At 28.1% G+C, this 18101-nt stretch overlaps 1 protein-coding gene across 1 annotated transcript in view; it reads right to left on the bottom strand.

Annotated features, from left to right (window-relative positions):
• Nucleotides 1-4110: 4110 nt before the first annotated feature.
• LOC113551263 (sodium- and chloride-dependent GABA transporter ine-like) overlaps nt 4111-18101 on the bottom strand; it is a 29980-nt gene continuing 15989 nt past the window's right edge. The window contains 11 exon segments of the mRNA XM_026953404.1: nt 4111-4664; nt 4789-4965; nt 5299-5499; nt 5641-5781; nt 6471-6583; nt 7319-7547; nt 11073-11343; nt 12637-12850; nt 14311-14445; nt 15035-15104; nt 15106-15238. Of these exon segments, the coding sequence (XP_026809205.1) occupies nt 4494-4664; nt 4789-4965; nt 5299-5499; nt 5641-5781; nt 6471-6583; nt 7319-7547; nt 11073-11343; nt 12637-12850; nt 14311-14445; nt 15035-15104; nt 15106-15238 (1855 nt within the window). The 3' untranslated portion in view covers nt 4111-4493.

Raw genomic sequence — 18101 nt, 5'->3', positions numbered from 1 at the left:
TTTAGGTAGGTATCTATTTGCTTAGGTATTAGGTATAATATTTATTTTATATTTTAAATAGGTGTTGTTAAATTATAAATATAACGAATAAACGTATTTGAATTTTTTATTATATTTTTTATTTATTTTATCATCGTTTATTTTATCATTTTTTAATTTCTATATATGATAATAACATTTTTTCTGTTTTTATATTTTTATTTTTTATAGTACCTAATACCTATTTATAGGTACTTATCATATACTCATATATCTAATCATCATTTACTGATTTATCCTCAGTCACTGGAGAAAACCCAAGATACAGTATATTGAATTTTCTAGTTATATTTTTAATAGTACATTTATGGTATATGTGCAAGTCGACGAAAACCGGTCGATTGCTCAAATTTTTACGCACGCAATTCGGAAAATACTCGTACGTAGTTCTGTTATGTTACAAAAAAACTGAGCACGCTATTCGGATTTTGACCAAAAGCTCAAAACTGCTTATTTTTTTTTTTTGGCACGCAATTCGGATGCAGCCCTATACTTGTATTGTATATTATGTTGTAATTTGTAAACATGAAGTTTAATTTTTAATTTGAATATTATTACTAGCAACAATACAATACCATAACTTTAACTAACATAAACTATAATGTAATTTAAAACAATCCATAGCTGACCTTACACATACAAGACGAAAGTGGAAAATAGATAAAAATAAAGGAGATTATTGTGAAGACAATAAGCAAATTAATAAAAAGCAAATAAACGATTAAAAACAACAAAAATCGCAGTATGCACATGAAGTTGTGTTAAATAATTAACTGTGCGTTCGTAGTATTCGTACGAAGTACATACTAAATGTACAACAAATAAAAATTAACAGTAGTCTCCAAGTTAAATAAGGTATTTTAAATTATGACATTATGTTTTAGGAACTGCCAACTGTGATTATACCCATTATTTATAATGTTATTAGGTAGGTACTTTCAGTGCGTGGTGGGCATCCAGCGACCATATTAAATTAATATTGAAAATGACGATGAAATTGATATCAGTTACCTACCTATTTATTTTAACATTATGCTTTTATGCATCAGTATATACTATATACTTATTATAACTATTTGGAATTTTATATGAATATAAATTACCGTTAATTTATCTTAGATTTACTTTGAATTATATAAATCTATTTATGACAAACTTTAATACATTTCTGTACACTACACTGCGGCCAAATAAAAAGGACACCGATGGGGGTACGAACCCCCAGTGCCCCCCTCTGGCTACGATACTGGGTTTGGATAGGTTAGAATCTAACTGTTAGATGTATGACGTGTAATTATTAATCTTGATATCTATGTGAAATTATCAAGATATAGGTAGGTATGGAAACTATAAATCGTATTAGGCTATTCTGAATTTCTGAGTATACGATTGCTACCTATTATCATTGATTATCGAATATATTCTATATTTCTATCATAATATAATCATATACTATTATTTATTAAGGTGAGACTTATAGTCGCCTACCAATTTTTATAATAAGCTACTACAAAATAATATAATTACACAAAAATGTAAAATTAACGTAATATAATGATATAAATGTATAAAACCGGTATAATAACATGTTATACAAACGTAGTTATTAATATTATATATCTAAATGACCCTCAAAATGGCAATTAATCATTCCAAACATATTGATTTTTACATATCTCTATCGAGGTTTTCGAATAATGATTAAAATTTACAATGATTTTGCATAATAATGATTTTCATTCCGAGTTTAAGATAAATGTAATATGTACAAATTTAATTAAAAACATAACCGTTCTATTTACAATATTTTATTTTGCATAGTTTTTAACTTGTGGCATTTAATTTTTAAATGCGTAAAAGTGTTTTAGTTCTCAAATGAAATGTTTTTTAAAAATATTTTTAGGATAAATTCAACTTTAATTATTGCAAACTCGAACTTAAACTTAAATTTGATTTGAACTTTTAAGAGTAAAATTTTAATTTTTAAATTTAATTTTAAAAACAAAACAATCAGGCTTCAGCAAACCACTTATTTTGGGTAAAAAATCAAAATGTTGAATGTAAAACTAACGTTATCACCGTTATCATAATAATATAACCATTAGCACTTGAAAATACTCTTGCTAAGTCACATATATTTTTTAATAATTTATCGAATCACTAAAATGTGTCCAATACGTTTAAAGGACCATTTTTTATTGATTGATTATATATTTAGAATATGTTTAGTTATAGTTTATGCAGTGGTGGATTTAGGATTTTTTTACGGGGATGCTAAGGTTAAGGTTTCGTATTCTGTATTCCATCTTGATAGCAAGACCTTTTATTAGTCCATAAAATGTATGTTCTTGTTATTCAAAAGGTGAAAACTTTAAAAATAAATCGAGAACAAATTTCGTTATTTTCTGTAATAAAAAAAATTAATGTTTCAACAAAAAATTTTAATTCGATCACACATTATATTTATTATAATAAGACGTAAAAAACTAGGTATTTATTAATTTTTTTAGTCACTTTGACCAATCTTCTTATCCGCTTTTTTTTCAAGCGAACAAAATTATTTTCAGATTTATAATAACATAGATAAGTAATTAATTATTAAAACCGTAGAATTAACTTAGATTTAAGATAATATATAATCTGTGATAACACTTATTTAATATGTCGATAATACTGCATTGATAGTAAATAGTATATAACTATATACAATATGCTACTGCAAACTAATACACTATTTTAGATACCGCTGTTTATATAATACCATGAGTCCGCGACGGTCTGACTTTATTCAGCCGAATCTTAATGGCCGGGAACGGCGACAATTTTGGAGAGTCGTACTTACGTACAAGACATGTAGTACAACTACCGATTTGCAATATAAATTATATCATCACCTCGTCATGAGAAGAATTTGTTATGGGCGTACACTTAACATGCATTATAGTACTTTTTAAATATTAAATACTTGCCGACGTATTATAATTGCTACTAACGGTAGGTGAATAAATAACAATAATACTATCGTCAACTTGTTACATTGTTACATGAATAAAATATCGTTCGTATAATAAAATGACAACGCGTAACAGTGCTGCGCACAGTAAATATCAACCAACGACGAAGGGATGTAGGTTGAGTTCGTAAATTGATCATACAAAATAAAGTAATTACATATTAAAAAGAATAAATTACAAAATTTAAATCCAACTTGTCAATTGGACCCACCTTCCTTTAGTTTTAAGATTAAACCTTAGCCACAAGTTAGTAATGTGTGGCTGTTTTTGCCGATAGCATTCATCAAAAATTCACGGTTTAGGTCGATCTGCTGCAAATGCTCCATTTGTAAAGTTTTCGACCAAAACTAATCCAGTGTGTGGACGTCTTTACACTGAATAATTTATTATACTGACGTAATTCTAACGGTGTGCGCGACTATATGATTAGCTAATGCGTTTTTCAGTTATCAAATAAAGAATTCGGAATGGTTTTAATAAATAATAAAAAATAATAGGCAATTTATTAATTGTTGAAAAGCTATAAATTATTGTAGGTGACTACTGAAATGTCGAGTACAGCACTATCTAAAGCTCTTGTAAAACTGCCTACATGGTCAGACACATTTGCGGCTTAGTAAACCTTCAACAATATCGATGGGATAACACTACTAATAATAACTTATACAGCACAATAGTTGTATCTACTTGTTAAAGTTGCCATCAACTATTATAATTACGAAATTAATCTGTTTTCTTTCGATTAGTAAGAGTTACGTTATTTACTAGTTTAAATCTATACTTATTGATCGAAGTTTTTGGACTTGTATTTATATAATGCATGTTTATCAATAATTGTATTTTTTTTTTTTTTTTTTGATAGACTTACTGGAAACCCATTTTTTCGATGTACTTTAGACCTTACTACCGTAAACTTTTATAGCAATACGATTTGAAGTGTCAGTAGACAAGTAGTATCTACGATTACGGATATACTACTATATCTACACATGTTATAATGAATGATTTGAATTAATCAATTCAAAGTTGTATTATAAAAATAAAAAACACTCTAATCTGTAAAATGGTAAATTCGTTTTATTTGCTGGTAATATTTTCAATACTCGTATCGTTAATAATTTAAAATGAGCATCAGAATTCAAAATAGATTAGTATAACCACATAATATTATCATGATACAAAAAATAAAGAAGGTAAAAGTTTTTTTTGTTAAACTTAATATAAAATAAAAATACACAAATTTTCAGTTAAACATGTATTGTACAATGAATTGTACTTGTTGAGTGTATCGTATTATAATAGATGGTGTATGGAATGTGTGTGTGTGTTGTGTGTGTGGTGTTACAATGAAAATATATTAGAATTAAAATTATATATGAATCGTTATTTGTGAAAAAAACATTTAGGGAATAATTGTCAACAAAAAACGTTGGTATACAATCATAAATTATTATATTTACTATTTTTAACAGTTTCCGGGAAGACAATAATAGGTGGTATTTGAGGTGCTTTGCATTCTATCAAAGTGGCCATTTCTTTTAAGTTGTCTTTCGACGCCATTGGCAACTCACCAAAATCATTTGATCGGGGCTTTATTGATCTGTTCAGTTTCTAAAAAGACATACATATAATAAAAGTTAGAACTCTGTGTTGTATAAAATTAAGTCGTATACATTTTTTTCTCAACAAATCGTATCATAATATTTAAATTTAGTATTGTTGTTCTTCAACTTACTTGGTAAAATGTCTTTCCTTCGGAATGTAGGAACGTATAAACAGACATGATGGGTATACATGCCAATGAGATCATAACCATGGACCACCCTATCATGTGGACCCAAGTGGGAAAGCTTCGAGTGCCATTCATATAGGTGGGTGGTTCATAGTCTGTTAAACTGAAAGCCCATACAAACTAATAGAACAAGAAAAAAAACATTATCGATAAATCAAATCGTTATACACTGCTAGACTTGTAACTGATCGTAATTCGACGTACATGTCATCACGTGTAATTTAGACAGAAAGGAAAATATTTAGGTAGCTACTATTTTATCGATATTTATTACAAATGAAGTTATAATATTATATATAAATCTTCTTTTTAACTTATGTGTATTATAAGAAACGGATAAATTAAGAATTATTTTTTTAATTTCATGAAGAGGATTGTAGGTTTGTGGCGACCATATAGGAATATATTTCATTGAATACCAGACAATATGATAATTATTTAAATAAAATTTACCATCAGTGAAAGAGGAGTAGTGATGTACCAACAGAATTTGAAAAACCACAGTGGTTTTGTTCCCGTGATTCTTTCGATGTCCGCTGCCATTTTATTACCACCATACATCCAGGACACTGCGATCACTTCGAAAAAAGCAATGTAAATCACCGACCACGTAGAAGTGTAATAGTCAATTATTTGGAATAAATATGTACCACCCTGTGAACAACACGTAAAGCAAATAATTGATGAAACAATCAATAAAATGCAAATGATTATTACGTGTTTGTATAAACAGTTTGCTGTGTTAGTACGCTACAATTACACGAAAATAGTTGAAAAATATTACGCTTTTCACACCTGTGTGACAAGTGGAAGTCCGAGTAGAAACGAAGCACAGCAGACCACCAAGACCAATAGTTCGTGACAGATTAGATATTTTTTGACAGCGCGCGGAAATCCATCTTGTATAGACGTCACGATGACTTCGACGATGGCGAACTGAAATCAAAATAATAATACTTATTATATTTTCATGGAAATATTAGCGTTCATTGCAACGCTAATGTGTGGTCGACGTTTCAATTGTCATTGAAAAGGGCTTTATAAGAATCTCGCAATATCTATAAACATAGTTAAGGTTTATTGATAAAATTGTAGTGATTATTTTCCTAAAGATCTTCATAAACGAGTATATTCAAATCTTTAAAATATGTAACATTGTACCGTAAAATATATTAGTAAGTTCAACTTCGAATAAGTATGTTGGCAAAGATATCCAAAGGTTAAAATGTTGAAGGGTGTAAGACAAACTATTCGTATGAAAAATAAAACTAAAACAAAATAAAATAAAACTCAATTTGTTATTATAGTTCACAAGTATAAATTTAATCTGGTTATTTATGGTACTCAATAATTTTAGAAGCGATTTCAGCATGAGTTAAAACTCACAACCCCCTCCCTACTCCTATTAATTTATACGTGTGTTTTTTTAACCCCTTGATTGGTGGAGGTTGCGATTTGTGTGCATCAAACTCCTTGATAGGATTGCATTACTCTTGCAGATGTTTTAACGGAAATTACACGTCATACTACAAGGATATTATAAAATAAATTAATAATGATAGATATAAGCGGTGTGGCACACAGGCTAACACAGCATTGGTATGGATAATATTATGCCAAATTACCTCGCTGTTCAGGGCCAGACAAAACATCATGAAGAACAGTAACATCGATAAGTACGTTGAGTATGGCATACTGGATAGCACTTTTGTGAATAGAATGAACACGATTCCTGGACCTGCGCAATACAATATACGTATAAAATAATTATAAACATGTAATAAACTATCATTACTCGTTTTTAAGTCACTTATTGCAAGATTTATTGTTAAGTAGTTAAATTAAACGCGTTAGTTTATAACATACGTGTTTTTAACACTTTATCGATACGCAGCGTATAAAATAACTTTTTATTTCAATAACCATTTTTTGTATTATCGGCATAATAATCAATAATGTTATACGATTTAACGAGTTTTCGCGTTTTTAAGGATCCTTGAATTTTTATGTTGAAACGTTTTTTTGAGTAAGTTTATTTTTAAGTACTTAGTAACACGCAACTGGCGCTTTATACTAGTTTGTGTAATAACTAATAGGTAACTAATTGGTTATTACCGGGGCTCATAACTTCTAGCATTTGCATATTTTTTTTGAGAGGTTCTAGAGATACCTAAGTGAGCTATAAATTTGTTTCAGATAACTAAGAAACTAAATACGAAATTTAATGTTGCATATTTTTGCATATTTATTATTATTATTTTTTCAATTCCGTAGCCTTAAAACATTTTTCTTAATAATAAAAGCTTGATAATTTTTATTTTACAAATGTTTTTTCGCATATTTTATAATTTTTAGTGCATATTAAGCACTTATATAAATATTGTTTAGAGCATATTATTGCGCTTATAACAACCTTTTTTAGAGCTATAAGTTATGACTTCTGAGCCCTGGTTATTATTATAATGTTATTTACCGTCCGGTAGTACTTCTTCCACGGATTTTCCGTATTCCTTGGCCATGCTACCTAAAGTAGCGAATGTGAATAGCCCCACGGCAAAACTCGACACGCCGTTTATGAGTGATATGGTCACCGTATCCACCATTATATTGTTGTTGTAACGGTTGTACGAAGAGAACGAAATAACCAGACCGAAAGCGATACCGATGGAGCTTAGGTTTTGACCAACGGCGCTCACCCATACCTAAGTAATATAAAATATATTATTGTCGTAAATTTAAAATATGGACAAATCAAACTGTTTAAATTGTTTAAGTTAGATAGGAACATAATTTTCTTTTGGCGTGAATTCTGGAATAAAATAAAAGAAAAAAGAAAAATAATATAACAGAATATAACTCTGTTCTGAGCAGTAGATATGATACATGAAAATGTAGTTCTCTATTGGCATATGTCATACATGTATAATACATACTATTTTATGGATTATCTAAAAGAATTATTGGTATGCTTTTACAGAATACTATGATTTTAGTACTGATATTACCCAAGTAACTTTAATATTTTCCTTATACTGTCTATAGTCTATACTATATAACATTATGACGTACTTCTTGGTAAGTAGTATATGTATATTGTATATAAATAACTGTATAGTCACTATTATGTAATACAAATCATAATGTTACATTTATTGCAATTTTGAAATATTTAAAATTATCGATAGAAGATAATATTTATGGGAAATGTACAAAACGTTAATATAATAAGAGTATAAACAAGGCAATAAAAACGATTATCAGTTAAATCACAATAAATTCTAAAAGTTGTAAAAATTTAGAATAATAACTTTAAAATACTCATGTTAAATTTACTTAAAATAACGCGTATTCGTTAAAAAACCACCAGTTTGTATGTCAGATAATACATATTTTGCTTAAACGTCACGTTAAAATATGTAAATTCAACGAAATTTTAAAGCTTTATAATATATTTAAATAATGTTAAGTAAAGTTTGACTGTAAGGCACAAGTCCTTGGAAATTTAAATAGATATATTTAAACACATACATTTTTAAAGATGTGTAGTTGTTACATTGTTAGTTGTTTGTGATAATTTATAAATTGATTTATTTTAAAACTAAATTATTTTTCAACATGAACTAATGTATGCTATGAAATTATAACATTTTTTTTTTTTTATAGTCTAAAATATCCATTGAAAATTCTTAATAATATGTTTTTTCTCTTTATAGTGAATTTCTAGTATAATTATATTAAACAAAATATAATTAGATATATATATTACTTAATAAAAAAATGAATTCTAATTTTATGTATATATGTCAATATTCTATGTTATACAACATATATATGTATGTATACAAAACAGTATTACTATTTGTGTGTCGTGTGGTTATATATATTTTATAGTTTGTAAAATTTTAAAATTAAGATGTTAAGGTTAATGAAAAGTAAAATTTTATTGCGTTAATAAAATTAATTGACATTATAATATTGTTAAATTGATTTTTTTAAAGTGGTTTTATATCTTAAATTCTCATGAAATATATTACTACTTACAGATATTATTTTAATCTAGATATGATAAACTCTAAACATCTCAAGTTTCAAGGATGACTTGTCTACCAACATATTAATATAATTATATTACCGGATAGGCATAATAATAATATACATGTTTAATACCAGGGATACCAGGTTATCTAGTCTAATTTATAATTGCTTATTAAATCGCTGGTATAAATATATAACATTTATGTTATTTATCACGCATTCGGATTAATAATAATAATGTAAATTATTTACTCAGGTCTTATCACGGACGTCTGAATTTTAAGGTCATTATTCGATGCAAAATATTCAATGTTTACACATACACTCAAATCAAAACATCAAACATGCGTATATAACGTTCACAAGATAACAAACATCGACTAATTATAAAAAGTTTCGTTCTTAAACATTTATCTATGCATATTCCCACGAGGAAAATAATACAGCACTTAACATTTATTTGAGTTTTACAAAACAATTTACTATTTTAGTTTACGACCTTTATAAAGTTTTATATGTATAACAAGAAGTTTTCAATTATCAGGGTATATTTTACAGCGATTTGAGATTTTAAATATTTGTATGTTGACGTATAAAAAAAAACATTTGTAGTATGTATATAGTTTTCTAATTTATTTTGTCACGGTCGTAATAATTGTATGCTGTTGTTATTGGAAGTTGTTTAGCATTTTATTTGTTTCATTTGACTTGGAAAAATATTTACTAATTATTTACATAATTATACATAGCAACAAGTTTAAAAGAATAATTTACCGGACTACCTTTATAGGTACCTACATTTAATTATTTTTGTATACCTTACAAAAAATCACGGATATTCGTCAATAGTAATATTTGACGTGGGCAACAATAATATTTTACGATCAGAATAATAAAATAAATGACGATTGACGTCTGCTGTGATGCTAATCATAATAATAAAAGCGTATTTGACGTACTTGATAAATTTAATTGTGAATATCGACTACCACAGTAAATATTAACACACTCGACGATCGAAAGAATCGATGACTTCTTAAATGGGGAATGAACCGTTGATGACGGGTAGTAGAATAAAGTTCATCGAATGGATTTAGCGGTCGAAAACAAATTTCCTCGCGTCATCGTTCCATAATTTATATTTATATTATATTACAATTATAAATATTAGAATAATAACTATTATGAGTTTATGACCTTGCTGTCGTCTGACTATGTGAGGTGGAATGGCGCGGGTACATATATAGTATATACCACGAGCGCCTGCACGCATATATGTATATAGGAAGGTAGGTTATCTGTATCATTGTATCTAATACTCTTTTTATCCTGCTCTTTTGTTAGCTTTCTACGGTGAAAATAACGTCTAGACTGGTATTGGAGAGAAAAATTAATGAATAGGACATTATAAGTAAAAAATACGCAGGACTTATTATGGTGTCATGGGTGAGGAAGAGTTCGACGAAAACCAATATGAAACTATATAATATATAGTGACCTATGATGACGAACTGGAAATATCGCGCTAAATGAGTTTATACTGTTACCGGGTTTTTAGCTTCCTACTATACGTATTCGCGGTCATCAAATTCGTATAATACGTGTTACCACTTAAATCGCTGAATACTATTTCGCCGGGTTATGTAATACACAGAAAATTGTTTACACAATTTGAAATAATTATTATTAAATTACATTTTTTAAGGACAATTATATTTTTAAATATTGTTATCGTTATTATTTTCTTTTAAAAGGTTTTTTTAAGTTTAAGCTGAATTACCCTTTTTAAAGCTATTTATTTTTTCCGTTTTTCACAAAATCTTAGTGTTTCTCAAAAATTATTACTATGTAGCATCTTTTTATAAATGGATTACACAGTCATACATTTCATTCTCACACAAACTTTTTTTTAAAATTATTCTAAGAATAATTGTTTTAATTAATAAAAACAACATAAATTGATTATAAGTAAAAAAATGTATTATCCCGAAGTAGAATAGTTTTTTAATAATTTTTAAGTACATAAAAACTAAAATTATTTTCATTTTTTGTTTCGTCTATTGAATTCGTATTATGTAAAAAAATTATTTTCATAAACGTTAGGTAGGTACTAAATTATTTTCAATGTAATGAGTGTTTATGTACTTTTAAAAGTATCACCCTATACTGTAGCGTGGTTGAAATTGACTTACCTTCGAGTCCAACAGTAGTTCCCAGCGGAGTTTAAAGAGGAAATATTCGAGACCGATTTCAGCGCCATCCAGCATCAGTGACCGGACCAGCAGCACGGCCAACATGGCGAACGGCAGAGTGGCGGTCAGGTGTAGTACGCGGCCGGACGACTCGGTGCTCTTCCACAGTTTGAAGTACACGACGATGGATACGACAAACATGCACACGGCCAACTCCCAGCGGACGTTGCCCAACGTGTTCGGGTCTTTTGCGATCTGCAGCATTTTCAAGCTGTACAATGCAATAAAAAATATTTAAGAAAATGCTAGACCCAAAGTATATAAATCAACTTTTTAAGGGAAATCTACAGACGGCGCTATAACTGCAGATGTATAGTTAGCACAAATCATATATTGCTGGGAAGGGTTAATACTTCCCAAGACCATCTGAGACATAAGTATGAGTTTTGAAACAACATAATATGATTTATGTACTATATACATCATACCTTTAATCGTTCGATCTTTATAAAATCAGATGTATGTTGCAGACTCTCAAAATTGATAAAAAATACAATTATAATATTTGTATCTTGTATATTATATTTGTGTATATAGGTTGGTAGATGGGTAAATACCAAATGGTACACAATCAAAACTGAAAATATAATATCATAACGCATTTTACAATGATAATTATCATTTGAAAATTGAAATAGAATTCATTTTAATAATAATATATTATAAACAATAACAATATTCATGGTCGCTGTGAAGAGAGTAGGAAGTAAAACAACGATCATGACAATTATTACATGATCTCGCGAATGTATCGTAATCAAATCGAAATACTGGCAATTATTTTTCACAGTCATGGTTTTCGTTAGTATGCCGATGATTAATGAATGAGTTAATAATGGTTAATCTATATAACAGGGTTTTTTCATTTTCACGTGGTCAATGAGCTACATCATGAACGGCACGAGGTATGCGTTGTTGCGTTAAGTAATTATATGCCGACATCCCCCCCTCCTTTTCACACACAGCATTATTTGCGTGTACCTATGTTAATTAATAATAAATTATAAGGCAATCGTGTGATTTTCTGCCAAATCCGGTAATAATCGTTTGAGCTGCTCGATTGATATTATAATAATCTTCCGAACTATACCTAACAATAATTAAAATATGATTTTCAACAGTTAATATCTCGATACATGGTCGGTTAGTTTTTAACCATTTATGAAACGTACACGTGGGTATAGTTATTATTACTATATTTAATGCAATACACACTTTAATACATAATTGTTATGACAATGAGATATATAAGATGTTGTATTTTTTTTTTGTCGTTACCCATTGTATTTTATTATACGTCATAATGTAATTTACAACGCTATGATCACAATATATGATGAAGTGTTATTACACTTATAATTACTTTCGGTTCGATTGTACACGGTATGAAGAACACTTTATCAATTATGTTAAAAGGTATCCGTGTGCAATAAGTTTTATCCTATCCATTACGTATAATTTTTTTCAATGTTATTTTAATAATAATATAGAGTTTAACAAGTACTTGTAAAACTCTTCGGTAGGACTTCTGCCGTCCAAAGGCCTAGTGCTGTTACGGCCTGGCGTCCAGCATTGGTCAGTGTTCCACCGGTTGTTGCAGTGCACCCACGGCGGCTGGTTCTGGATCGCCGAGAAGAAATAATATAGAGTGTATGCGATGATTACGTTGTAATAGACGGATACGAAGAACGACGTCACCACACTGGATAAACCAACGCCTGTAAAAGACGGAAATCAGAAGTCGGAATATAATATACGTTAGTCATCGTCAATTGACACGAACTGCATGATAGATGACGCGTTTATAGAGATTCGTATATATAATCGCACTATAGCGTACGTTTAATTATTTATATTTCTACAAACCGAATTTATACTACTAAAAAATAAACCATATTACACGGAGATATAATATAGTATTGACATTTATTATGTTTTTTGTAAAGACTTATTGGATTAGATGATATAATTTCGCGAGGTAGCACCCTTGAAAATCCTGTATGATTTAAACATATATTTATAATCGAAAGTTAAAATAGCTGACCATATTTTTGAAAGTATTATTTATTAATTCACTTTTTTATTTATTTGTGTTATCTTTTTATAATTACTATACTAATTTATAAATTAATTAATATTATTCATCATTATTAAACGTGTTTAGTTGTTCCTAAAATTCGATTATTTTATTTTATATTGTAATAAATTTATAATTTTTTTTTTATATGAAAACGAATAAAAGTAAATAGTTTATAATAATACCACAGAATAGATTAAATACTACGAAAATATATCAATGGAAATATATATATGTATGAGTACATACAGGACGTTTACCGTTTTTGTGGTCGTTATTAATACAGATTTTTTAAGTTTCTAATCCTAACACGAAAATATAAGTTCTTATTTGTTATATTTAAACTTAGGTTAAACTGAAAAATACCTTAATTCATATTTCATAGTAAATAATGCTTTCAGAAAAAAATATATTGAAGGAGTCACGAAGATGAATACGAGTGCTAGTTGGTAATGTAAACCAAACTAAGATGTATTATTTTAGCTGAGGTTTTATTTTGAGACACACGCATGCTAATGTATAATTGTTTTCTATAAAAATATGGTAATACAACGAATACCTACATAATTATTATTTGTTGAAATATTCATTAGCATGTAATATTACTCATAAACATATTAGATTAATATTAAATGTACAATATACTATTTATTATTTAATAACATGAGTAGGTCAGTTATAAACATTAATCCAACAATTTCGAATTTGGCCTTTATTTCAACTAAAGTCAACATTCACTTTTATCTATTAAAACAAGTTTTAGACTTTTAGTAACAAAATATTTTCATTTATAATATTTCATATTAGTTTCATCATATATTATTATATGTTTATATGATTATGTAAAATAAATAAAAAGCACCGATATTGGAGTTGAATACTACGAAAGGTAGTATAATTACATTTGAGTAAATTATGATAAAAATATTATTAGAAAACAATGAGTGGAGTTCACTATTCATCTAACACATTTATAAATATAATTTTTCAAAAATGTGTGCTTATAATTTCGTTAATAATTATAGTTAACATTTGAGTATTATACATAATACACACGTATAACAGAACCAAATTACAATATAATAAATATAATTTACTTGCCTTTTAGAATTGGACACAGTTTTGATATTGCACTAATTGGTCCTCGTTTAGTAAACTGTCCAATAGCTAACTCTAAGTACAGCAGTGGTATTCCACAAAATATCATCACCAAAAAGTATGGTATTAAAAATATACCTATAAAAGCAATCGTTGATGTATTATAATTATAACAATATTACAAATACATAAATCTTTAATAAAAATGTATATTTTATAACATGTCATACGAGTCTATAAAAGTCATAATTTAAATTAATGCCATGGGTTAAAACAAAATTACAACATTAACACGGTCAATTAAGTAGCAATTTTTATTTATAACAAAATAGAAGCATTTCCTTTCTCGATTTATTACATTCCAATTTTCTCTACCTTCAATTATTAATGTCCCCATTATAATTCGTTTAAGTGACTTTTAATATTTCTTTGATTTAATTGATCAATACAAAAAGTCTTTTGTTGTGTTTTGTTTGTTTGTTTGTTTGTTTGTTTTTTGTATAAATATTGTCGACATTGCCATTTAATTCGGCTGTAAATTTAAAACAATAAAACAGCAATAGTGAAGTTCCCGCCATCATGAATTAATGGCTCCCTTGGCCTATGATAAATTGGCTTCTTCCTATTAAACTTTTAGTGGCAATCATTTCACGATAAAATACCAGTAATTTTAATTTTAAGTTTCCTGGTATAAATCGTAAATTATAATTGACAAAAAACGGCTTACCTCCACCACTTTTGTGGCAGTGATATGGAAACCGCCACATATTGCCCAGGCCAACCGAACAGCCCAGGCACTGCTAAGATGAACTGGAGTTTGTTGCGCCAATAGTGAGTTCTGGTCCTGGATCGAAAGTCTGATAATGATTCTGCAAGTGATCTGGAACAACTGCTGCATTCTGTAAAATCACCGTCATCTTTCTCAATGAATCTGGAAAATGCATTCCAATAAAATAATATTTTAGTTATTCAAAATTCATAAAACAATTTACTTCGATATGATGTATAAAAAATACATCGATAAAAAGCATTTAAAAAAAATTTATATTTATCTTATAAAATGTATTCTTATGTGTCATAATTAAAAAAAAAAAAAATGAAAATTATAGTTTGCGAAAACTTTTCAATCAGAGATGTACTGCTATAATAGCTGCATATGATTATGTGCAATCGACTTAAAAAAAATAAGTCAGTTGTCAGATATTATTGAGGTACGCTTAGAAAAACTACAAAGAAAAAAAGTTTAAAAAAGGAGAAAAGTAAAAACACGGTGAAACCAATATATTCCTCGCTCATAATTAGAAATTGGATTGAATTGAATAACATTATGAACTTTTTACATATACTTAACATTTTATAGTTATTTTAACAATTCTTGATCGTAATGAAAATATATTTTATATTCAAACGTGGAATGTAAATTACTATAGTAGATACTAGCTACAGTAGTATTCTGAGTATATTAACCAAAATTATAGTTTTGAAATATGTATCCTAATTATTGGTTATTATTATAAAATTGATATGTTTAGTCAGTAAAAGTTAAGGTGACTATTAATCTTTTTTTTCATATAGTCAAAAGCAGAATTTATTTAATATATACAATTATCTAAAAAAAAAAGATAATCGTATATCCCATCTATTAAAACGATAAAATTATACTTGTTTACTAGATAATTTGGATTTAATGTTCTACAGCAGTGCTATAAAAATGTAACATTCTTGAATATAAGGAGAAAATATATCAGTAGAAATTTAAATAATTTTCGTTTACTTATATCGAAATAAAATAACGATATATGGTAACTACTAACTATAACTGATACAGACAATTTTTGTGATAATTCAAAATAATATTTAAATATAATATAATAATATTTTTTACGTTATATTTTATTTTATGCCCTATTAGACAGTTTTAAAATTAAACGTTTTTAAAATTCCATCACTATACATAAACATCACTATACTATGTTACCTATATTTTGTTGTTTAGTCTATGCATTTTTTTAACGAAGACAAAGTAAGTATTGCGCGCTTCGTTGTATTCCTAAAATTAGCTCAATACCACGATATTTCCGTTATATAATTTCTATACATCGTAATATAAAAAAAATGTCTTCTTGATTATTGAAAAAAATATTTATTTACAAAGAAATAAATATTCACAAATTTTTTTGGGGGTAATTTTTATTATTATAAATCATTATTTATATTACATATATATATATGTATATACTTCAATAATTAGTGATTATTACATGTAATTACACAGAGAAAAAGCTTCCAAAAATACTTTAAGTTAATTTAAAATGAGGTAGGTATAGGTATAGTTGATAATTTTCTAGTAGTAATGTACGTCATCACATTTTAAAATAAACACATAAATTTTATTATATTTAATGATACTGCGGAGAATGTGATTACTTCATAAATTAATTAAAAATATCATTCAACAAAATCATGAAATTGCAATGATTTAAATACGATTAAAGAATATGTTGCAACATTTTGCAGATTACTTAAAAATTGAAATCGAATAACAATTAACAATAATATTATAATAAACGCTTTTGAATATATTATTATAACGCACTTATAATGACTGTACAGAAATATACTTCCGACAGGATGAAATCGGTGTGTAACAAATAACAGTATATATGTTATCATACACGGTATATAGTAAGAGATTACTAATTAGCATAACCGTTTGATATAAGATATTCCGATTAGCAATAGTTTCGCATAGCTTTTACGGTTACCTAACATTGAACTTTATACTATTCTGGCGATTACAAGAAAAAAAAACAAAAGAAAAAAGTATAGGTACCTAAATAACAATAACAATTATTATTCTATGAATATTTAATATTAATTACACCAGCAGAAAGCTTATTATTTTAGTGTTAAGCCGAACAGCAGATTTAATATCAAAACGATTTATAAAATCTGCATGATTCGTATACTCTGTATTATACAGAATGATGCTGCGATATTATTCCATTATATTATTGTATTATACGTATATGCGATATTCATTATAGCGAATATTATACCAATCAGTGTACACTTCACAGTGTCTCGCGTATTTATATATACACATGTATGAGACATTGCAAATATCCGTGCAGACATCATCAACAACATATTTTACAGACACTTGTAATGGACGGACGTATGAACAATACGAATGTATCTTTAAATAATATGTTCTCTTATATTGAAATAATACGATCGAGCTCGGGACGAATAAAACCGATTCGTGGAAGCCGTATAACGGGTTAAATAAAATTTGTTAATTAACTGTATATACAGCTGCAGGTATAGGCATGCGGAATTCGCGCGGATTCGTTTTCGCAAATAATTTTTAAACCCGTCTACACACGTAGGTACCTATATAATATTATATATACCTACCACACGAGTCTACTACTGCAACGCGAACGTTACAATATGTACCTATAATATATACCTACATATCTTTGATCTCGCGGGTTGGCCAATGTGGCGTACACACGGCGTACCGAACGACGGTGATTAACGATTAATCGATATTATTAATTAACATATAATATTATAGTTATTATAAAAAACACATAAATTACAACATGTACTACGCGGGTATTACAAACTCGCCCACGTTCAAACGGAGGTGTCACAGCATACGATATTATTGCGGTTTAGTATTGCGATTCAACCCGCCGCGTTACAATTCGATCGCACCCAACGGCGTGCAGTGTATACGTTCTGCCCGACGCAGGTGCCTGCCTATTACATTATTATCGTATGTA

This window comes from Rhopalosiphum maidis, chromosome 2 (genome assembly GCF_003676215.2).
Source record: "Rhopalosiphum maidis isolate BTI-1 chromosome 2, ASM367621v3, whole genome shotgun sequence".
NCBI lineage: Eukaryota > Metazoa > Arthropoda > Insecta > Hemiptera > Aphididae > Rhopalosiphum > Rhopalosiphum maidis.
The sequence above is the reverse complement of the archived record's forward strand: the minus strand, read 5'-3'. Positions and strand labels throughout refer to the sequence as shown.